Raw genomic sequence first — 23,431 nt, 5'->3', positions numbered from 1 at the left:
GCAGAGTATGGGGCTCGGGGGCGGGGCAGGTAGTGGGCTACAATTTGAAAGAGGTGGCCAGGGAAGGCCTCTCTAATAAAGATTTGAGCAAAGACCAGAAGGAAGCATGGGAGTGAATGCTGCAGTTCAGTGAAAAAGGAGAGTTCCAGGCAAGACTGTACAATAAGTACAAAACACTTAAAATGGGAGCATCCTTGACTTGTTCAAATAGGAGCCATGAGACCAGAGTGGCTCGAGCTGAGTGGATGGGGAGTGAGCAGGCACAGATGGGGATGGTTGGAATATGGTCAAAGAGGAAACAGGTGATGGGGGCAGATCATGTCGGCATAATGAGAATTCTGAGTGGAGGATTGCTGGAGATAATTAGGTTGAAAAGCAGTTATACCTTTCACATAGGGCTATGCATATAGGAAGCACTCAATGTCAGCTCATTCCTGGGGAAATATTAGTTTGCAACACTAAAGGTGAGAGCCTGGCATTGCATACCAATAACAGGGGTAGATCTTATTATCCATAAGGACATTCTAGAAAGCTGATGAAGGAACTATGTATGTGTGTCTTGCAATCCATGTTGATGGTCTACTGTCCTGATGAAGGCTGGCCAAGAACTGATCCTACACCTTTAAGCCAGTCTAGTGATTGGCTGGGACACATTAACGTGTGAACTTTTCTCCTCCTTTGCTGCCATTAATTGTAATAACAAGGAAAATAAATTTCTGCTATTTAAAAGCCACCTAATTTGTAGTATTTTGTTATACTAGCCTGTGCTAAGACACACACATATATAAAGAACATGCATGATTCCTCCATTCCAAGATGTTTACAATCTATCCAAGGAGATGAGACATGCACATAATATATTCAGTAAGACAGAATGTACTTGCTCAAATTAGAGATATAAAATATTATAATAACTAGAGGCCCGGTGCACGAAATTTGTCCCTCAGACGGGCCTGCACCCTCTCGCAGTCCAGGAGCCCTCAGGGAATGTCCAACTGACAGCTTAGGCCTAATTCCTGCGGGGAGTGGGCCTAAGCCGCAGTTGGACATCCTTAGCACTGCTGCGGAGGTAGGAGAGGCTCCCGCCACCACCACTGTGCTAGCCAGTCGTGAGCCCAGCTTCTGGCTGAGTGGTGCTCCCCCTATGGGAGTGCACTGACCACCAGGGGGCAGTTCCTGTGTTGAGCGTCTGCCCGCAGGTGGTCAGTGCACGTCATAGTGACCGGTGGTTCTGCTGTTTGGTCGATTTGCATGTTAGCCTTTTATTATATAGTTTAGCTACCATTTATTTATTGCTTACAATAAGCCACGCACTATGCTAAGAGTTTCATAAACATCTCATTTTTGCAACCTCCGCCTTAGAAAGTTTGTTAAATCTCTATTTTACAAAAAAGGAAACTGAGACTCAGAGAGGGGAAGTGAATTGCCCAAGGCTGCATAGCTGGGTAGTGGTAGAGAACAGAAGTGAGCCCCATTCTAAGCTCCAGACCTCACATCCTTATCAGAGAAACATCCCTGTAACTCCTAGGCCTTGTCCAAATTTTACTATATTGTTCACCCATTTCTTACCTTTTTAAAAATTTTAACCCTACTTCACAATGCCAGCTAAAATTTGAATAATACTATGATGCCTCTAAGGATTCATATTTCACTGAGCTTTCCACTCTGAAGTTTGTGTCTGAATAGGAAAAGAGAGCCCAGCAATTTTACAGCCTCCTCTAATCACTAATTACTGCACTGAGAGCTTGTCAGTCTGCCCAATATTGTGAATCACCAAGCTGACCAGAGGGCCTATCCTGAGCCCTGGAGTATATGCGGCTCTAGTAACTGTCAGAGTCTTTTGCAAAGTCCAGCTCTTAGCCATCTTTTCTTCCTATTCTACACTTTTTTCAGGATGATCAAATTTATTCTCATGCCTTAAGCTACCATTTATGAAGCTCTGTCTATGAAATCTCTACCTCTAGCCCAGCTCTCTCTCCTCTGAATTCTGGCTGAACACTGCCACTTGGGGGATGGAACCCACAACCCAGGTATGTGCCCTGATGGGGAATCAAACAGGCAACCTTTCCATGCACAAGATGATGCTCAACCAACTGGATATTCCAAGGGAGCGCCAGAGTGATCCTTTTAAAGTTCACATCTCTGCATTAGTCTGACATGTAAAGTCCTCCAGGATCTGGGCCTGACCCTTTCTCCAGATATTTCTTACCCCTCCCAACCTCAAATTCTATGTCCCAATTCTATTTAATTCAATTACCTTTGTAAATGTTGTTCCCATTACCTGGATGTCCCTTTCCTCCTTTATCTGGATGACACTATTGTTCCTTGAAGTTATTTTGGGCATTAATTACTTTTACTGGGAATCCTTCTCTATGCCCCCAAGATGAATCAAGAGTCCTGATTGCTTCCGAAACGGTTGAACTGTTTATGTCCCATTGAATCAACCACATGGTACTGTCTTTGTTAATAAATTCTTTTGAGGACAGAGACGAAGTCAATATCTAAAGCACACTAGACTTTCAAGAAATATTCAATTAAAAAAAAACACAAGCCCAGCCACCGTGGCTCAGTGGTTGCGCTTCGACCTATGAACCAGGAGGTCACGGTTTGATTTCCAGTCAAGGGCACATGCCCTGGCTGTGGGCTCAATCCCCAGTGTGGGGCATGCAGGAGGCAGCTGATCCATGATTCTCTCTTATCACTGATGTTTCTCTCTCTCTCTCTTCCTCTCTCTCTCTTCCTCTCCCTTCCTCTCTGAAATCAATAAAAATAATTTTAAAAACACACAAATGAATGAAAAGTAGTACAGGTTACAGTGGGGGGACTAGAACTAGAAGGGTTTTGTTGTTGTTGTTACTGTTTTTAAAATTTTTTTAATTGATTTTTAGAGAGAGAAAAAGGGAAACATGGATGTAAGAGGGAAACATGATGGCTGCCTCCTGCACGCCCCCTACTGGGGATCTACCCAATCAACTGAGCCACACTGGTCAGGGCTAGAAATGGCAGATTGTGGAATAATTAAGAGGTGGGCTCTGGAGAGAACCAAGATGGCGGCATAGGTCAACGCCGGAGTTTGCTGCTTTGAACAACTACTTCAAAAGTGAAACCAAAAAACGGAAGGGACATCACCCAGAACCACAGGAACGCTGGCTGAGTGGAAGTCCTACAACTAGGAGGAAAGAGAAACGCACACGGACACTCAGAGGAGGCGCAGTGCTGAAGTCAAATTCTGAGGTGCGGAGTGCGCGGAGCGGGCTGGCGGCGGAGGGCGCGGTTGGCGTTTTCAATCAGGAGGGAGTCGCAGACTCTGAGCTCCAGATCCGGGCGAGTCTTTAGGGACCCAGACTCAAACGGGAGAAGCGGGACTGTCTGGCTTCGGTCAGAGCGAGTGCAGCTTTCTCTCCCAGCTTTGCAGCGGGTGCTGGGACTCAGAGAGGCAGAGCCCCTGGGGACAGGACTGAGAGCCACCATAACTGCTCTCTCCGGCCCACCCTGTTGATCCTGTGTGACCCGCCCCGCCCAAGCCCTGCACAGAGGCATTTGCCAGATAGCCTCAGGCAAAGGCTAGATTAGCACCTCCCTAGAGGACAGAAGTTCTCTCACTGCTGACACAGCTGATTCTCATAGCCACTTGGCCTGGAGGTCAAACCCTCCCTGGAATTAGCTACAGCAATCAAGATTTATCTATAAGACTGCGAACAAAGACCACTAGGGGGTGCACCAAGGAAGCATAACAAAATGCGGAGACAAAGAAACAGGACAAAATTGTCAATGGAAGATATAGAGTTCAGAACCACACTTTTAAGGTCTCTCAAGAACTGTTTAGAAGCCGCCGATAAACTTAATGAGATCTACACGAAAACTAATAAGACCCTCGATCTTATATTGGGGAACCAACTAGAAATTAAGCATACACGGACTGAAATAACGAATATTATACAGACGCCCGACAGCAGACCAGAGGAGCGCAAGAATCAAGTCAATGATTTGAAATGCGAGGAAGCAAAAAACATCCAACCGGAAAAGCAAAATGAAAAAAGAATCCAAAAATGCGAGGATAGTGTAAGGAGCCTCTGGGACAGCTTCAAGCATACCAACATCAGAATTATAGGGGTGCCAGAAGATGAGAGAGAGCAAGATATTGAAAACCTATTTGAAGAAATAATGACAGAAAACTTCCCCCACCTGGTGAAAGAAATGGACTTACAGGTCCAAGAAGCGCGGAGAACCCCAAACAAAAGGAATCCGAAGAGGACCACACCAAGACACATCATCATTAAAATGCCAAGAGCAAAAGATAAAGAGAGAATCTTAAAAACAGCAAGAGAAAGAAACTCAGTTACCTACAAGGGAATACCCATACGACTGTCAGCTGATTTCTCAACAGAAACTTTGCAGGCCAGAAGGGAGTGGCAAGAAATATTCAAAGTGATGAATACCAAGAACCTACAACCAAGATTACTTTATCCAGCAAAGCTATCATTCAGAATTGAAGGTCAGATAAAGAGCTTCACAGATAAGGAAAAGCTAAAAGGAGTTCATCACCACCAAACCAGGATTATATGAAATGCTGAAAGGTATCCTTTAAGAAGAGGAAGAGGAAGAAAAAGGTAAAGATACAAATTATGAACAACAAATATGCATCTATCAACAAGTGAATCTAAGAATCAAGTGAATAAATAATCTGATGAACAGAATGAACTGTTGATTATAATAGAATCAGGGACATAGAAAGGGAATGGACTGACTATTCTTGGGGGGGAAAGGGGTGTGGGAGATGTGGGAAGAGACTGGACAAAAATCGTGCACCTATGGATGAGGACAGTGGGTGGGGAGTGAGGGCGGAGGGTGGGGCGGGAACTGGGAGGAGGGGAGCTATGGGGGGGAAAAAAGAGGAACAAATGTAATAATCTGAACAATAAAGATTTAATTAAAAAAAATAAAAAAAAGAAAGTAAAGAAGGAAAAAAAAAAAAAAAGAGGTGGGCTCTGAAGTCAGCAGCTTGTATCTGTATCCCTGGCTCTCCACTCCTTGCATGTTATTAAGTTCTCTTGCCTAAGTTTCCCCATCTGTAAAATTACAGTACTAACTGCACTTGGCTCATCAGGCTGCTGTGAAGATCAATTTTTAATTTTTGCTATTTTGTTTATTAAGGATTCTTTTGTATTAAATTAGCAAAATATTGCATTGAAATATTATTTCTCTTAGCTACTGAGATTCCTGGTGTCCCCTTACACGCAGTGGTTCTCAACCTTCTGGCCCTTTAAATACAGTTCCTCATGTTGCGACCCAACCATAAAATTATTTTCGTTGCTACTTCATAACTGTCATGTTGCTACTGTTATGAATCGTAATGTACATATCTGATATGCAAGATGGTCTTAGGCGACCCCTGTGAAAGGGTCGTTCGACCGCCAAAGGGGTCGCGACCCATAGGTTGAGAACCGCCGCTACAGTTTTCTATGTAGGAGACTGACTCATTCACCCAACTCTAGTGCTCACTTTATAGATAAACTTCGTTCAATAAATATTCCTTGAATTTACTTACCTCCCTGCATCTTTAAATTGAAGTAAAGTATACTCAGCAAACAAATATTACGTATACTGCCGAGCTCCCTAATTGTTCGTAACATGATGCTAAGCGGTAAAGGGGTCTTTTAATTTTCCCCTGCAGGTCCCCAACAAGAAGTGTTTTACGTCTCTCCTTTGTCTGCAGTGCCCTGCCCCAGGCTCTCTTTCCTCCGTCAGCTCCAAGAGATTTTCTAGACAAAAACATCCCCGTGTCGTGGAACTCGGGGAAAAAACAAATATTTTCCGGGAGGCGCGCCTATGACGTCAGCCCGCCCCCTCCCGCCTCACCGCCGTCACGCTCCAGAGGCGGCCGCCATCTTTCCGCCGGCAGCGCACCCCGCGCATGCGCTTCTGCTCGCCGGGCGGAGGAGCGCCTTTTAAGCCCTCTCGGTACCCGTACTGCGCGGGCGGCTGTGTGGCGGGAGCGAGGAAAGGAGGAGGAAGTGCTGCCCTGTACAGGGCGCTTTAACTTTAGGGCTGGGGGCCAAATGTTTCTCAGAAGCTCCGCGATGCTTGGGGGGACGTAGCTCCTCGCGTGGGAGAGGGGCTGCAGCGCACGCGGAGGTGTGCGTGGACGCGGGTTGCGGTGCCGGCGGAGGGGCACCTACGCGCTTCCGCCGGCCGCTCTGAAGGGTTTTCAGTGGCGGGAGGCCGGGGTCGTCCTCTGGGCCGGCCTCTGCCGCGACTTGCTGTGTTCTCTTGTTCCCGCTCTGGATCTCAGTATCCTCACCGGTGAGTTGAACAAGTCCCTTCCGCCACCGCTCAGTTCTTCTGAGTGTTACTGCATGTTCATTGTGCTGTCTGAGCCACAGCGCTTTGGGGGTCTTACGTGTCGTTGGCCCCATTTCATAAGGAAGACGCTGAGGGGGAGGTTTGATGACTTCCTCAAGATCACACGGAAAACTTAGAGGTCTCAGACCGTGAGACTAGAAGATGCTGTGACTCCAGGAACAGGTCTCCTTTGTGTATTTCTGTATCATCGGTTCCTGCAACGGGCCTATGGCAGCTACTCGGAAAGCTCTGAATGGATGATGAATTTTTTTTTTTTATGTCAAGGTCAATGACATAAGCACTTCTGGCGTCTCCACATCTCTGATGTATTAACAAGTGTAACTCTTCTGCAGGTCTATCCTGTGCTTTACTTGATTGGGGACACCGAATCCAGGCCGAGTTCTTCACCTTAACCAGACACCATGGAGGCACCCCCTGTCACGATGATGCCTGTTACTGGCGGCACCATCAACATGATGGAGTACCTGCTGCAGGGTGAGTGAACAGGGAGCTTGGATTACCAGTTTCCCCTCTTCTATTCAGCCTCTGTGGAGACGACACGCTGTTTTACAAAGGCAGCCAGCATAGTTTCTGCGTGCCAATAGACTTAACATTTTTTTTATGGTCACAAATACATAAAATTAAATTTCCCATCATCAACATTTTTAAGTAGTGTTAAGTATATTCACATTGTTGTACAGCTGATCTCTAGAACTTTTTCATCTTGCAGAACTGAAACTCTATACCCATTAAACACTTAATTTCCCTTCCTCCTTACCCCAGCCCTTGGCAACCTTTCTACTTTCTGTTTCTGATTTTGACACTTTAGATAGATACCTTATATGAGTGGAATCATACAGTTTTTTGTCTTTTTACAACTGGCTTATTTCACTTAATATAATGTACTAGAGGTTCATCCATATTGTAATAGATGACAAGATGTCCTTATTTAAGGCTGAATAATTTTATGTACATACCACATTTTTTTATCCATTCATCTGTTGATGTACATTTGGGATGTTTCCACTTCTTGGTTATTGTGAATAATGCTGTAGTCAACATGGGCATGCAAATACTTCGTCAAGATCCTGCTATGAATTCTTTTGGATATATACCTAGAAGTGAGCTTACTAGATTATATGGTAATTCTGTGATACTGTTATCAGCTCCGTCTTCTAGAACAAGAGACAGAGGTTTTCTGCCCCAAGCCTGCTGGAGATTAGCATTGTTAGAGCAGGCCTAAAGACTTTCTAGTACCAAACAAGACAAGGCAAAACATTGACAAGGGATTACTTGGCAGCATAATCCCTATAAAATCTCATATATTAGGCCTATGCTTTACAAAACACTGCACTAAACTGTTTGTTTCATTTACGTTATTTTTTTTTCATTTACGTTTCTTTAATCTTTTACTAATTCCATTCCCCAAAATGAAAGATGGGACTCAATTGTGCTTTTTCTGAAAGATGGGACTCAATTGTGCTTTTTCCTTCCTAAGGAAGCGTTTTAGATCACAGCTTGGAAAGCCTTATCCATCGCCTTCGTGGTTTGTGTGACAACATGGAACCTGAGACTTTCCTGGACCATGAGATGGTATTCCTCCTTAAAGGCCAGCAGGCCAGTCCATTTGTTCTGAGGGCCCGGCGCTCTATGGATAGGGCAGGCGCACCCTGGCATCTACGCTACCTGGGACAGCCTGAAGTGGGAGACAAGAACCGCCACGCCCTGGTGAGGAACTGCGTGGACATTGCAACATCTGAGAACCTCACTGACTTCCTGATGGAAATGGGCTTCCGCATGGACCATGAGTTTGTAGCCAAGGGACACTTGTTCCGTAAGGGCATCATGAAGATTATGGTGTACAAGATCTTCCGTATCCTGGTGCCTGGAAGCACAGAGAGCACTGAGGCCTTGTCACTCTCCTATCTTGTGGAACTAAGTGTTGTTGCACCAGCTGGGCAGGACATGGTCTCTGATGACATGAGGAACTTTGCAGAGCAGCTAAAACCCCTAGTTCACCTAGAGAAAATAGACCCCAAACGGCTCATGTGACTAAGACAATCTGTCCACCATTGGGGCTTATCTTCCCCTGTTACAAAAAAGACATTATAATTGTCCCATTTCACTACTGCCAGCCAGGCATTCTTCCCTCAGGAAAGAGGACAGTAAAAACTTAATTGGTTCTTTTCTGTTTTCCTCATGTGGCAAGTTCACTTTTGTGACAGCTTTTCTAAATTAAAGGCTCAGGAAAACATGGAGAATCTATTGCATAAAGAGAATCACATGCATAAAGAGAGGAAATGAGAATAAATTAACTTATAGAAAGAACGATCTCTTAATTGTTTTTGCCATTTGTGTATAAGGTTTGTAAAATAAGACTGAGCTCAGATTATGTGATAATAAAGGCTATGAAGGGAAATGTCTGCATTTCTGACTTTACCCAATTACTCTGCTAGTTTGGGACAGATTCATTATTATTTGGAGTAAAAAAACTGACAGTTTTAATTTTGGTACAGATGATCGTTTTTACCTCTCATAAAAGCATGTGTTTGTTGTTGAAAAAATTTTAAATACAAAAATAAGAACAATAACCTGTAATTTTATTATTGAAAGAGATGTACTATTTCTATTTCTGTATACTATATCTTCCTAGTGTTTATTTTTGTAAATCTGTGTATATGAGATACACTTATTTTGTAAAAATACTCTGTGCATACTGGTTTATAACCTTTTTTGTTTATTATTAACATCTTTCTAGGATATTAGGCTATGGTGTCCTTCTATAAAAACAAACACAAAACTCATTTATTGAGTTCTTACATATGTCCGCACTATCCTAAGTGCTTTATGTATGTTAATTAATCTTCACATTAGACCTGTTTTATAAACAGGGAAACTGAAATGCAGAGAGATTAACTAGCTTTCCCTGAGCTATACAGATACTAATCAGCAGAACGGATATTTAAATATTGAGAATTCTAATTGCTAGTTACATCCCATCACATGGATTTTCTATAACTACATTGATTCCCCTACTTTGGGATTTTTACTTTGATCCCAATGCTTTGCTTTTCTAAACAGTCCTGCAATGCTAGTGCTTTTAATTAACTCTTTGTTGACATCTATGATTATTCTTTAAATTCTAGGGAACTGCTGAGTCAAAGAATATGCACTACATGCACTGTTTTTTTAAAATATATTTTTATTGATTACAGATAGGAAGAGAGAGAGAGAAACATCAGTGATGAGAGAGAATCATCGATCAGCTGCCTCCTGCATGCTCCACACCGAGGACAGCCTGCAACCCGGCATGTGCCCTGACTAGGAATCGAACTGTGACCTCCTGGTTCATAAGTTGATGCTCAACCACTGAGCCACGCCGGCTGGGCTACATGCACTGTTTTAAGACTTCTGCCATGCATTGCCAAATGCCTTCCAGAAATGTCCCGGTTTCCACTCCTACCAGCTGTAAATGAGGTTTCCCACATTGCTGGCAAAAGTGGGTGTGGCTATGAAATCTTAATTTTCAAAGTATTCATCAGTGAGCTTTAAATTTTTATCTTTACTGGGCATTTTTTTCTTATGTAAATTCCCTTCTCTTGATTGCTCATCTTTATTAATTTGTAAGAAGATTTTATGTGCCCTAACCAGTTTGGCTCAGTGGATAGAGCGTTGGCCTGTGGACTGAAGGGTCCTGGGTTCGATTCTGGTCAAGGGCATATACCTTGGTTGCGGGCACATCCATAGTGGGAGGTGTGCAGGAAACAGCTGGTTGATGTTTCTAACTCTCTATTCCTCTCCCTCTCTGTAAAAAATCAATAAGATGTATTAAAAAGATTTTATGTAATTTTTCCCACTTATTTGACTTTTAATTGATTCTTTTAGAGTAACGTCTTAGTGGGATAAATGTTGATCATTTTAATATCTACAGAGTTGTTTTTGTAAAATATGTTTCTATTGACTTGAGAGAGAGAAAAAAAATTGATGTGAGAAACTATTGGTTGCATTGGTGTGAGAGAGACATTGATCAGTTGCCTCCTGTACACAAACTTGAAATCTGGGTATGTGCCCTGATCAGGTATTGAACCGGTAAACAGGGAAATTCTTAATCAACTGAGCCACACTGGCCAGGACTTACAGAGTTTTTAATACACTGGAGAGAGTTTGGCTTGCTAAAAACAGTAGGTTACTCAACATTTTCATTTTCTTTTGGGATCTCCATTTTGACAACACCCCAGCTGAGCTACATATGGATAAATCATAATTCTGTTTATACCTCAGTTTGCCACTCAAAAGATTACATGAATACTCTGTTAAGATGCCTTGGGCTATAAGTAACAGAAAACCTGCCGGGAGCCGGTCCATGCTTGCTGTTTCAAGGGACCTGGCATATATGGCATACTGTTCTTAATATGTTTGCTCACCTTCTTGGCACTATGTGTTTTAACCAAGGTCTCTGAGAAAGGTTGTTTCCCCAGGTAGGGATTTTCCCCTGAAGTTAGGGAGGGAATAAAACCCCTTAACTAAGTGCCAGGCGGGTAATTAATCACTTTAACTACGAACAATCATGCTTAAGCTACATAATCTTTACTCCCTGGAATGGAGATAAGAAACGCCCTAACCTTTGGAATAGAGATTGATAGGATTGGAATCAACTGGTATAAATACAGATGTAACAAGACAGAACTTAGAAGACAGAACCTAGAGACAGAAGAACTTCGCTGGAGAGAACATGGCAAAAGATCCTGGACAGAAACTGGCCTCAGAACCTAGAGACAGAACCTAGCGAGAGAACATGGCAAAAGATCCTGGACTGAACCTGACTACAGAAATTGGCAAGAGAACCTGACTAGAACCTGGTGACTGAACCTGGCTGGAGAACCTAGCGAGGGAACATGGCTACAGAACCTGGCTGGAGAACCTGGAGAACCTAGCAAGAGAACATGGACACAGAACCTGGCTGGAGATCCAGACCAGAACTTCGCTGGAGATCCAGACCAGAACTTGGCTGGAGATCCTGGCTAGAGATCCTGGCTAGGCTGCTGATCAACTGAATGCTGTCTCCGTGTCATTCCTTCTTCGCCGACTCCGTCCACACCTTTGGGGACCCCTGGATCTGCTGGGGTTGGACCCCAGCAAAAACCTATTTCTGCCTTACACAGTAGGAGTAGTGATATCTCACCTAATGATAAGTTCTAAGATGGGGTGACTGCCAAGTTGGTTGGTTGGTCATTTCTCTGGCTTTGGGGTCCTTTTCTTGGCTTTCTGTAAATGTTTTAAAGATAGTTGGTTTTCCCCCCTCAGTTATAGATTGTGTAAGTGGATAAATCTTGTTCCTCCTTTCACAGTATCTATATATATAAAAGCCCAAGTGACTGAACAACCGGTCGACTGGTCCCTATTGATGTGCACTGACGACCAGGGGGCAGACTCTCAATGCACAGGATTGGGCTCCCTCCTGTCTGGATCAGGCCTGTGGGGATTGGGCTGAAACCGGCTATCCGACATCCCTCGAGGGGTCCTGGATTGCAAGAGGGCACAGGCCAGGCCGAGGGACCCTACCAGTGCACGAATCCATGCACCGGGCCTCTAGTATTAACATAATGATTCAGGAAAAGCCCCTTTCTTGTTTTGTAGTCTTTCCTTTTATTCTTAAGCTCTATTCTCATTCCTTTTTTTTTTTTTTTTTAAATATACTTTATTGATTTTTTACAGAGAGGAAGGGAGAGAGACAGAGAGTCAGAAACATCGATGAGAGAGGAACATCGATCAGCTGCCTCCTGCACATCTCCTACTGGGGATGTGCCCGCAACCCAGGTACATGCCCTTGACCGGAATCGAACCTGGGACCTTTCAGTCCGCAGGCCGACGCTCTATCCACTGAGCCAAACCGGTTTCGGCTATTCTCATTCCTTATATCCTATAGGCACCCATTTTGATATGTTCGATGTATATCTGTGCTACCCATCTTGTAAAATGTGTAGAGTTATGAGAATATGTTCAATTCACGTAAGTGATATTGTGCTATAAATGTTCTTTTTCTTACTTTTTAAAATTAACATTCCTTTTGTGATATACTAACTTCCACCTTGCATATACTTTCATATTAACAGTAATATTAACATTTAAATAATCTTAACTCTGTGGTAGGTGCTTTAAATGTTTTAACTCATATTTCTCACAACCACCATATGAGGTAGATAATATTATTACTCTCATTTTATAGATGAGAGTGAGACACAGAGAGGTTACTTAAATTTTCCACTTCCATTCTTTTTTTTTTAATGTATTGGGGTGACATTGGTTAATAAAATTATCTACTTCCATTATTAAGAGTCAGAACTAATAAATGGTGGAGCCTGAATTTCAACTCAGGCAGCCTAGCTCCAGAATCCGGGAACATAACTACTGTGGGTTCAACATGTTTTACTCATTCAGTCACTTAAAGATAGAAACCTAGATTGTCTTCACCTCTATTACCATAAAAAATGCTAAAATAAGAAATTTATAATTGTGTGAATATTCCTCTGAGCCATATATCTGTGGGCATGTTCAATTTTTGCCAAATATTGCCAGATTACTTTTAAGAATAGTTGTACTATTATTGCCAGTGCACAAGAACTCATATCAATATCCTCACCAATCTTTGGTGTTATCCATCTTCCTCATTTTTGCCAGTTTGATGGATGAAAAGTGGTATATCTTATTTTTTGTTTTTATTGTTTTTATTTGTTTGTTTTTTATTAAAGTACTGGAGGCCTGGTTTACAACATTCATGCACTGGGGGGAGAGGCCCCTCAGCCTGGCCTGCGCCCTCTTGCAGTCCAGGACTCCTGCTGCGGAGGCGGGAGAGGCTGCTGCCACTGCCACTGTGCTCGCCAACCATGAGCCTGGCTTCTGGCTGAGCAGCGTTCCCCCTGTGGGAGCGCCGTGACCACCAGGGGGCAGCTTCTGCATTGAGTGTCTGCCCCCTGGTGGTCAGTGTGCATCATAGTGACTGGTCATTCCGCCATTCGGTTGATTTGCATATTAGCCTTTTATTATATAGACTAGAGGCCCGGTGCACAAAAATTTGTACACTGGGGGGGGGGTCCTTCAGCCCGGCCTGTGCCCTCTCACAGTCTGGGACCCCTCAGGGGATGACCACCTGCTGGCTTAGGCCTGCTCCCCAGGGAATTGGGCCTAAGATGGCAGTCAGACATCCCTCTGGCAGCACGGCAGCCCTCGGGGCAGGTCCACTTGCCAGCAGGGAGCAGACCTAAGATGCAGTCAGACATCCTTAGCGCTGCTGAGGAGGCAGGAGAGGGTCCCACCACCACCGCTGTACTGGCAGCCATCAGCCTGGCTTGTGGCTGAGCAGAGCTCCCCCATGTGAGAGCACACTGACCACCAGAGGGCAGCTTCTGCATTGAGCATCTCCCCCCTGGTGGTCAGTGTGTGTCATAGTAACCAGTCATTCCCAGTCTTTCTGCTGTTAGGGTCAGTTTGCATATTACCCTTTTACTATATAGGATAGAGGCCTGGTGCACGGGTGTGGGCCGGCTGGTTTGCCTTGAAGGGTGTCCCGGATCATGGTGGGGGTCCCGCTTGGGTGCCTGGCCAACCTGGGTGAGGGGCTGATGGCTGTTTGCAGCTGGTCACACCGCCTTCAGGGTGGGGGTCCCCACTGGGGTGCCTGGCCAGCCTGGATGAGGGGATGATGGCTGTTTTCAGGCTGCCTGCACCCCCTTTAGGGTGGGGGTCCCCACTGGGGTGCCTGGCCAGTCTGGGTGAGGGGCTGAGGGCCGTTTTCAGGCTGGCCGGACTGAAGCTCCCAGCCTCTCCTTTTTCTCTTTTCTTTTTTTTTTATTCTGGGATTTATTTACCTTCTATAATTGAAACTCTGTTGCCGTCACTGGCGCTCCCAACTCTGAGGCCATGGCCAGCCAGCTGAAAGCAGGTATCTGGGATTTGTTTAGCTTCTATAATTGAAACATTGTTGCTTTTGGAGCTGTTGCTTTCGGAGCTCAGAGCCGGGCTGTGGCAGGCGGGGAACCTTGGCTTCCTCCATCACTGGAGCAAGCAAGCCTCATGTTCGCTTCAGCTGCGTGGCTGCCGGCCGCCATCTGGGTTGGCAGTTAATTTGCATATCGCCCTGATTAGCCAATGGGAAGCATAGTGGAGGTATGGTTAATTACCCTTTTTGTCTTTTATTAGATAGGATAACTGACATACAACATTATATTGGTTTCAGGTGTACAGCATCATGATTTGATATTTCTATACATTGTACAACAATCATCACCATAGGTCTAGTTACCCTCTGTCATTATACAAAGTTAATAATATTATTGACTATAGTCCCCATGTGGTGCATTATATACCTGTGACTTATTTATTTTAAACTGGAAGTTTGTACCTCTGATCCCCTTCATCCATTTCAACCACCCTAAAGCTCTTGGTTGTTTGATTTGCATTTTTCTGATTACAATGAAATTAGAGCCTTTTTTTCTGTACTTTTTTAATATATGAAATTGTATAGACTACTTACTATGTGAAACTAAGATATCTATAACCTTTGCCTATTTTTCTGTTTGCTTTCCTGTTTTGATTTGTAGTAATCCTTGGTATATTCTAGACATTAATCCTTTGTTAATTTTAAACACTGCAAATACTTCCTCCCAGTATCTATTTATGTCCTTGCCTATTTTTTTCTGTTTGATTGCCTGTCTTGTTGGTTTGCAGGAATTGTGTATTTTCTACACATTATTCTGTGTTTGTATTAAACATTGCGGATACTGTCTCCCATTTTGTCACCTTCCTTAATGTTAACTTTGTGATGTCATTAATTAAACAGATGTCCTAAATTTTGGCTTTGTGGTTTAGAGTCTTGTTTAGGAAGTCTGTATTTACTCCTAGGTAATATATACGTATGTTCCTATATTAGCTTTATTTAACTTTCACATTTTGGTATTTAATCCATCTGGAGTCCACCTGTAACATGGTTTCAAGTAAAAATTCAGCTATTTTCTCCATATGGTGAATTCCCTTTTCTGTCACCATCTGAAAAACAATCTTCCAGTGCTTTGTGATGCCACCTTTATCACATATTAAGTTCCCATGTATGTACTTAAGTTCTAAGCTCTCCAATCTCTTCCACTGGTCTTTTTCTTTGTGCCAGTGCCAGCAACATAAATGTTTGTTATTACTGTGGCTTTGTGGTAGAGCCAGTTCTACCAGTAGGACAGGTATCCCTACTTTTATTTTCCCGTCAAAATAGACTTGGCTTTCATAGACCTTTTATTCTTTCACATTCATTTTAGAGTAAGTTTTAGTTTCTCAACATTACTATTGGAATTTTATTATAAAGGTATAGATTAACTTGGGGGGGGGGCGGGAACTGACCTCTTTGACTGGAACACTGCCTCCCCAGAATTCAGCGTGGTAGGCTTGTTTCACCTTTTTCAAGTCTCTGCTAACATGTCAGAGAAGCCTTCCCTGATCATCTTAAATTAAGTAGCACACTCACTCCCCATCACTCTCTCTTTATCTTATTTAATCTTTTTCATAGCTTTTGCTACTAAGCGACTTTAGATTATTTAATCACTGCTTTTCTACCAGAATGTAAGATTCATGATGATAGGCACTTTGTTCTCTGCTGTATCCCCAGCACCCAAAGCAATGCCTGGCCTATGGTAGTCACTCTGAATATTTGTTAAACAAATGAATAAAGTCTTTACTCTACTGAGGTTATCCTAACTGTGACATTTATTCTGGTCTTCTTATGTCCCTTAATGGAGTTTAAATTTTTTCTTGATAAACTTCTTGGGCATTGCTTTTGGGCCAATTACTATAGATCAGGAGTTGGCAAATTATACCTGTGAGCCTGCTGTTTTTGTAAATAAAGATTTATTGGGCCCTAACCAGTTTGGCTCAGTGGAGAGAGTGTCAGCCTGTGGACTGAAGGGTCCCAGGTTCGATTCCGGTCAAGGGCATATACCTTGGTTGCGGGCTCAATCTCCAGTAGGGGGTGTGCAGTAGGCAGCTGATCAATGTTTCTCTCTCATCGATGTTTCTAACTCTCTATTCCTCTCCCTTCCTCTCTGTAAAAAATCAATAAAATATATTTTTTAAAAATGATTTATTGGAACATCCACATGCATTCATTTATTGTGTATGGCTTTTATTTTTTTATTTTTATTATTTTTTTAATTAAATCTTTATTGTTCAGATTATTACATTTGTTCCTCTTTTTTCCCCCCCATAACTCCCCTCCTCCCAGTTCCCGCCCCACCCTCCGCCCTCACTCCCCACCCACTGTCCTCATCCATAGGTGCACGATTTTTGTCCAGTCTCTTCCCGCATCTCCCACACCCCTTTCCCCCCCAAGAATAGTCAGTCCATTCCCTTTCTATGTCCCTGATTCTATTATAATCAACAGTTCATTCTGTTATTCAGATTATTTATTCACTTGATTCTTAGATTCACTTGTTGATAGATGCATATTTGTTGTTCATAATTTGTATCTTTACCTTTTTCTTCCTCCTCCTCTTCTTAAAGGATACCTTTCAGCATTTCATATAATCCTGGTTTGGTGGTGATGAACTCCTTTAGCTTTTCCTTATCTGAGAAGCTCTTTATCTGACCTTCAATTCTGAATGATAGCTTTGCTGGATAAAGTAATCTTGGTTGTAGGTTCTTGGTATTCATCACTTTGAATATTTCTTGCCATTCCCTTCTGGCCTGCAAAGTTTCTGTTGAGAAATCAGCTGACAGTCGTATGGGTATTCCCTTGTAGGTAACTGAGCTTCTTTCTCTTGCTGCTTTTAGGATTTTCTCTTTGTCTTTTGCTCTTGGCATTTTAATTATGATGTGTCTTGGTGTGGTCCTCTTTGGATTCCTTTTGTTTGGGGTTCTCCGCGCTTCTTGGACCTGTAAGTCCATTTCTTTCACCAGGTGGGGGAAGTTTTCTGTCATTATTTCTTCAAATAGGTTTTCAATATCTTGCTCTCTCTCATCTTCTGGCACCCCTATAATTCTGATGTTGGTATGCTTGAAGCTGTCCCAGAGGCTCCTTACACTATCCTCGCATTTTTGGATTCTTTTTTCATTTTGCTTTTCCGGTTGGATGTTTTTTGCTTCCTCGCATTTCAAATCATTGACTTGATTCTTGCGCTCCTCTGGTCTGCTGTCGGGAGTCTGTATAATATTTGTTATTTCAGTCTGTGTGTGCTTAATTTCTGGTTGGTTCCCCAATATAAGATCGAGGGTCTCATTAGTTTTCTTGTAGAGCTCATTAAGTTTATCGGCGGCTTCTAAACAGTTCTTGAGAGACCTTAAAAGTGTGGTTCTGAACTCTATATCTTCCATTGACAATTTTGTCCTGTTTCTTTGTCTCCGCATTTTGTTATGCTTCCTTGGTGCACCCCCTAGTGGTCTTTGTTCGCAGTCTTATAGTGAAATCTTGATTGTTGTAGCTAATTCCAGGGAGGGTTTGACCTCCAGGCCAAGTGGCTATGAGAATCAGCTGTGTCAGCAGTGAGAGAACTTCTGTCCTCTAGGGAGGTGCTAATCTAGCCTTTGCCTGAGGCTATCCGGCAAATGCCTCTGTGCAGGGCTTGGGCGGGGCGGGTCCCACAGGATCAACAGGGTGGGCCGGAGAGGGCAGTTATGGCGGCTCTCAGTCCGGTCCCCAGGGGCTCTGCCTCTCTGAGTCCCAGCACCCGCTGCAAAGCTGGGAGAGAAAGCTGCACTCGCTCTGACCGAAGCCAGACAGTCCCGCTTCTCCCGTTTGAGGCTGGGTCCCTAAAGACTTGCCTGTATCTGGAGCTCAGAGTCTGCGACTCCCTCCCGATTGAAAACAACAACCGTGCCCTCCGCCATCTTGGTTCTGCCGCCATCTTGGTTCTCCGCTGAAACTATCTGACCGGCTTTTAAAAAATATATTTTTTTATTGATTTCAGAGAGGAAGAGATAGAAATATCAATGATGAGAGAGAATCATTGATCGGCTGCTTCCTGCATGCCTCCCACTGGGGATCCTGCAACCTGGGCATATACCCTGACCTGGAATCAAACTGTGACCTCCTAGTTCATAGATTAACGCTCAACCACTGAGTGACGCAGGTCAGGCTGTGTATGGCTTCTCTTGTACTACAATGACAGAGTTGAGTGGCTGCAACAAAGACCATGTGGAAACTACTGTCTGGCCCTTTAGAGAAAAAGTTTGCTGATCTTTATAAACTATCATTTAGTTGCTGTTACTGATTCTGTTATAGTTTTCTTTCACTTAAGGTAGTTATTTCTGGTTTAAAAGAACACTGTTAATTTTTGTAAGATGATTTCTATTCTTAAAAACGAGATTAATAACTCTTCCATAGTTCTGGTAGTTTGCCTGCTGCTGATGTTTTCCATATGGACTATCATATCACTGGCAAGAGTGGCAAGCAGGAAGAGTACATATCTCTCTCACCTTTTCTTGTCTAAAATAATGGGCAGCCCTAGCTGGTTTGGCTCAGTGGATAGAGCGTCAGCCCGTGGACTGAAGGGTCTCAGGTTCAATTCTGGTCAAGGTCATGTACCTCAGTTGCAGGCCCCGGTCAGGTATATGTAGGAGACAACCAAGTCTATGTGTCCTTCTCACATCAATGTTTCTCTCTCTCTCTGTCTCTCCCCCTCCCTTCTACTCTCTCTAAAAATCAATGGAAAAAAATCCTCTGTGAGGATTAACAAAAATCAAACAAAAAGAATTGTGCAGACTCTCAAATACTCTAGATAACACTAGTGATAATAATGAGCATCCAGCCTTGGCTGGTTTGGCTCAGTGGATAGAGCATTGGCCTGCGGACTCAAGGGTCCCAGGTTCGATTCCGGTCAAGGGCATGTACCTTGGTTGCGGGAACATCCCCAGTGGGAGATGTGCAGGGGGCAGCTGATCAATGTTTCTCTCTCATCGATGTTTCTAACTCTCTCTCCCTTCCTCTCTGTAAAGAAATCAATAAAATATATATTTCTTTAAAAAAATAAATAAGTAAATAATGAGCATCCATAACTTAGTCCTAATCTCAATGCTATTGCATCGTTTCTCTTTTAAGGATGAAAAAAAATCATGTGATTTTTATCCTTTGGTCCATTAATGTGGTAAATTATATCAAAAGATTTTCTGGTGTTGGGCTATTGTACTCCTGGGATAATTCCTATGCATCATGATATTATCTCTTAAATACACTGTTGGATTTGAGTACCTATTATTTTGTTTAGGATATTTGCATTGTGGACTACCTTAATTGCCATCCAGAGATATATGCAATGTGACTACTCCCTATTTTTCCAACCTCTCTCTCCCTGGAACTCTAATGTAAGCACTATGTGAGATGCTGGGTTACAGCAATGGCTAAGATACAGTCCTTGTCCTTAATAGTGCCCATTATAATGGCAGAAACAGACATTTATACAATTTGTATAGTCATAAAAGCTGTGCGAACAAAAGGCTCCTTCCCAAAGCAAATAAATATTCAGCACTGACCAAGCAGGTCTGCTTCCCTTTCCTTGGATAGACCTCAGTACTCTTGCTTAATGCCCTTTCACCTTTGCCTTTTCCACTCAGATCGGCCTGCGTGACTCCTACACAAGCAAAAAACAAGAACCAACAATGGAAAGCATGTAACATAGAGGTTAAGGGCTCAGGCTTGAGAGACAAATAGGTTCCAATTCTAGCCATATCATTTACTAGCTATGTGACCTTGGACACATTGCGTTACCTCCCAAAGAATCCATTTCCTCATCAGTCAAATTGAGAATAATAATACCTTCATCACATAGAGGACACAATGAACTAACCTATGTGAAGGCTTTCGACACATGCCTGACAAGTCGCCAGGATTTTCCCTTTCTGTCCTTCTGCAATTATTCCTGGATCACAAAGTCTCTTTCCTCTGACTTCTGATATTTGATGGCAGCTAAGTAGCATCACTTGTTGCACATTTCATCGTGTTCCCCATACAGTAATTCTTTGTATCTTAGCTTCTAGTGCTACAATTTAATAGCTGTTTATATCTTGGACAAATTATTTAAACTCTCAAAATGTCTATTTTCTCACCTGTAAAACAATCAGCCCTAGCTGGTTTGGCTCAGTGGATAGAGTGTCAGCCTGCGGGCTGAAGGGTCCCAGGTTCAATCCTGGTCAAGGGCACATGCCAGGTTGGGAGCGCAATCCCCAGTAGGGGGCGTGCAGGAGGCAGCCAATCAATGATTCTCTCTCATCATTGATGTTTCTCTCTCTCTCTCCCTCTCCTTTCCTCTCTGGTCAATAAAAATATTTTTTTTAAAAAATCATAGTTACGATACCTATGTGCTGGGGTCCAGCCCCAGGAGGTCCAGGGGTCCCCCAAAGGTGTGGACGTAAGAGGACTGTGCCCTCTAAGCTGGGAATTGTTTGTGACTTTGCCCACAGGTCAGTCCTAGGCTTAACCCTATATCGGCTCCCCACACCTATGCCATAGAGTGGTCATATGAAGTAAATGATCAATATAAATAAAGACCTAACAGAGTGCTTAACACTTAAGTGCTTAATACTTAGCCAGTTTCAATTTTAGTATTATTAACAAGACTGTATGCTTCTTAAGGAAAGGAATTGTGTTTGTGGTACTGTAACATAAGAGCACAGACCTTGGAGTCTTGAGTTCAAACTGAACTCAACTACAAGTAGGTTGCTCAAGCTGGGTAGACCTTTCTAGGCCTTAGTTTTCTTATCTGCAAAATGGGGAGGACAATAGAACCCAGCTCCTAAAGGGTTCTATTGAGATAATTCACTCATTTAACATTTACCACAGTGCCTGGCATAAATATTGATTTATTGATCAATTCTTATGTTCCAGGTAATGTGCTAAATGTTTTATTTAACATTGTTCTAAATATTTTATTTCTGTGAATCCCATAACCCTTGCCTACCTAAGTGCTACGCATATAATAATCTTTCAAATATTTATTAAATGAATGAGTGAGTGAATTAGTGAATGTTGAGTTGCCTACCACAAGAATCTTGCCTGTGTGAGCTGGTTTGTCCCAGGTTAACACCCCTCATTCCTCTGTGATGAGTTAGTGTGTAAGCCATGAGATTCAGCATCTGCAAAAAGCTGGAGGAGATTATGGGAAGGGGGACTTTTTATAGCATGGCTTTTTTTACTCTGGAGAAATCACTCATCCTTTAGTGCTCTAATTTATTTATCAAAACTGGTAAAATTAATTTTTAAAAGTTGCTGCGGGCAAAAGTGTTAAAATTTACAACATTCGAGGTCATGGAGAATATGGAGAAAGGATCACCTTTTTGGAGGAAATAAAAACTGATGCAGCTGTTTTTGAGGGCATTTAGCCTACCTGGCCTATGTTAAACATTATCCTATATAATAAAGAGCTAATATGCAAATAGTCATCATGCCCTCACGCCATAACAGCTCAGACACTCAACACTGGGGAGAGAGGATTGGGGACCAGCCAGGCACAAATGAGCTCGTGAGAGAGGAATGGGGACCAGCCAGGCTGCAGCCTGGGAGAGGGACAAGCCACCCTCCCCGCGGTCCTGGGCCCAGCAGCTGCACCTGCGCCTGCGGCCCAGAGAGGGACAAGCCGCACACCCCGCAGTCCTGGGCGCCGGCGGCTGGGGCTGTGGCCTGGGAGAGTGTCAAGCCGCACACTCCACAGTCCTGGGTGCCTGTGGCTGCGGCCCAGCAAAGCTGCCTGCCCACAGTCCCCTGAGGCTGGGCGAAGCCGGCCTGGGTCCTGGGTGCCTGTGGCCGGCCAGAGGGAGGGAAGCCCAGGTCCTGGGTGCCTGTGACCGGCTGGAGGAGGGAATCCTGGGTCCTGAGTGCGGGGCAAGGCAGAGGGGCAATCAGACCAGCAGGAAAGCAAGGGCGATAAGGCAGGCAGGCAGAGGGGTTAGGGGCGATCAGGCAGGAGAGTGGTTAGGAGCCAGTGATCCCGGATTGCAAAAGGCAGTCGGACATCCCCCAAGGGGTCCCTGATTGGAGAGGGTGCAGGCCGGGCTGAGGGACTCCCCCCCTCCCCCACCGTGCACAAACGTGCACCAGGCCTCTAGTATAGATATAAGCTGTAATTGTTATGTGGAAAACAAAGTTTCAAAACAACATGTATCTATGCTATTTTTTATAAAACATTTACATAGAGCCCAGCTGGCGTCTCTCAGTGGTTGAGCATCAAACTATGAACCAGGAGGTGACTGGTTCGATTCCCAATCAGAGCACGTGCCCGGGTTGTGAGCTTGATCCTCAGTATGGGTTGTGCAGGAGGCAGCCAATCAATGATTCTCTCTCATCATTGATATTTGTATCTCTCTCCAACTTCTTTCCTCTCTGAAATCCTTAAAAAATATATTTAAAAAACCATGTACATAGTGAAAATAGTATGAAAGTAAATACTTCAAAATGTTAATAGTTACTGCGTGGTATTGGAAATATGCTGTACTTTTTGTTGTTTTTGCCTATCTTTTTTACGATGACTATATTTCTTGTGTAATTTTAAAATAATAACTAAAAACAAAATAGAAAAGATTATTGCTTTAGTAGGGTTTCTGGAACTTCCAATCCTATCTGTGCCCTGATTTTCAGCCAGTGTAGCTGGTACAAGAATGTGAAGGAGGGGTCAGCCCTTCTCAATTCACTTTAAAATGTGATCCTACCTCTTGCAAAGATGCGAAGCTCCCACACCCAGGATGCTCTTAGACAGTGACGGGCTCTTAGTAACATGGGGCCCAACAATATGGAGCCAAGGCTGAACTCCAGAGGGAGACAGGATGTGAGTCATCACATTGGCATTTTTTGTCAAGTTGACTACAATTGTTTCTGTGTTTTTTCTTGGAGGTGTGAGTGTGAAGTGATGAGATTAATTTAAAAAAACAAACAAATACATCAGAAGGTAAACATCTAAATAACTGGTTCCCTTCAAAGTACTTATTTTGGAAACACACACGCTTATTTACAAATTTTACCATTTGTTCAAATAAAAGTTTTTTTTTATTTTGCAGGGGGAAAGGGAAGTCAAACTTATTGACTTCAAAATCAGTTTGTATAAAATATTTTTCTGGCTCCTAATGTATT

The 23,431-nt window shown here is 43.3% G+C and overlaps 1 protein-coding gene across 1 annotated transcript; it reads left to right on the top strand.

The window, feature by feature from the left end:
- The first annotated feature begins 5,953 nt into the window (after nucleotides 1–5,953).
- On the top strand, nucleotides 5,954–9,047 carry MED18 (mediator complex subunit 18). Its single transcript, XM_059690555.1, has 3 exons — nucleotides 5,954–6,303; nucleotides 6,696–6,837; nucleotides 7,841–9,047. Exons 2-3 carry the CDS (start codon nucleotides 6,765–6,767, stop codon nucleotides 8,392–8,394), a joined length of 627 nt encoding a protein of 208 aa, XP_059546538.1. The 5' UTR covers nucleotides 5,954–6,303; nucleotides 6,696–6,764; the 3' UTR covers nucleotides 8,395–9,047.
- Nucleotides 9,048–23,431: the final 14,384 nt, after the last annotated feature.

This window comes from Myotis daubentonii, chromosome 3 (genome assembly GCF_963259705.1).
Source record: "Myotis daubentonii chromosome 3, mMyoDau2.1, whole genome shotgun sequence".
Taxonomy (NCBI): domain Eukaryota; kingdom Metazoa; phylum Chordata; class Mammalia; order Chiroptera; family Vespertilionidae; genus Myotis; species Myotis daubentonii.
The sequence above is the reverse complement of the archived record's forward strand: the minus strand, read 5'-3'. Positions and strand labels throughout refer to the sequence as shown.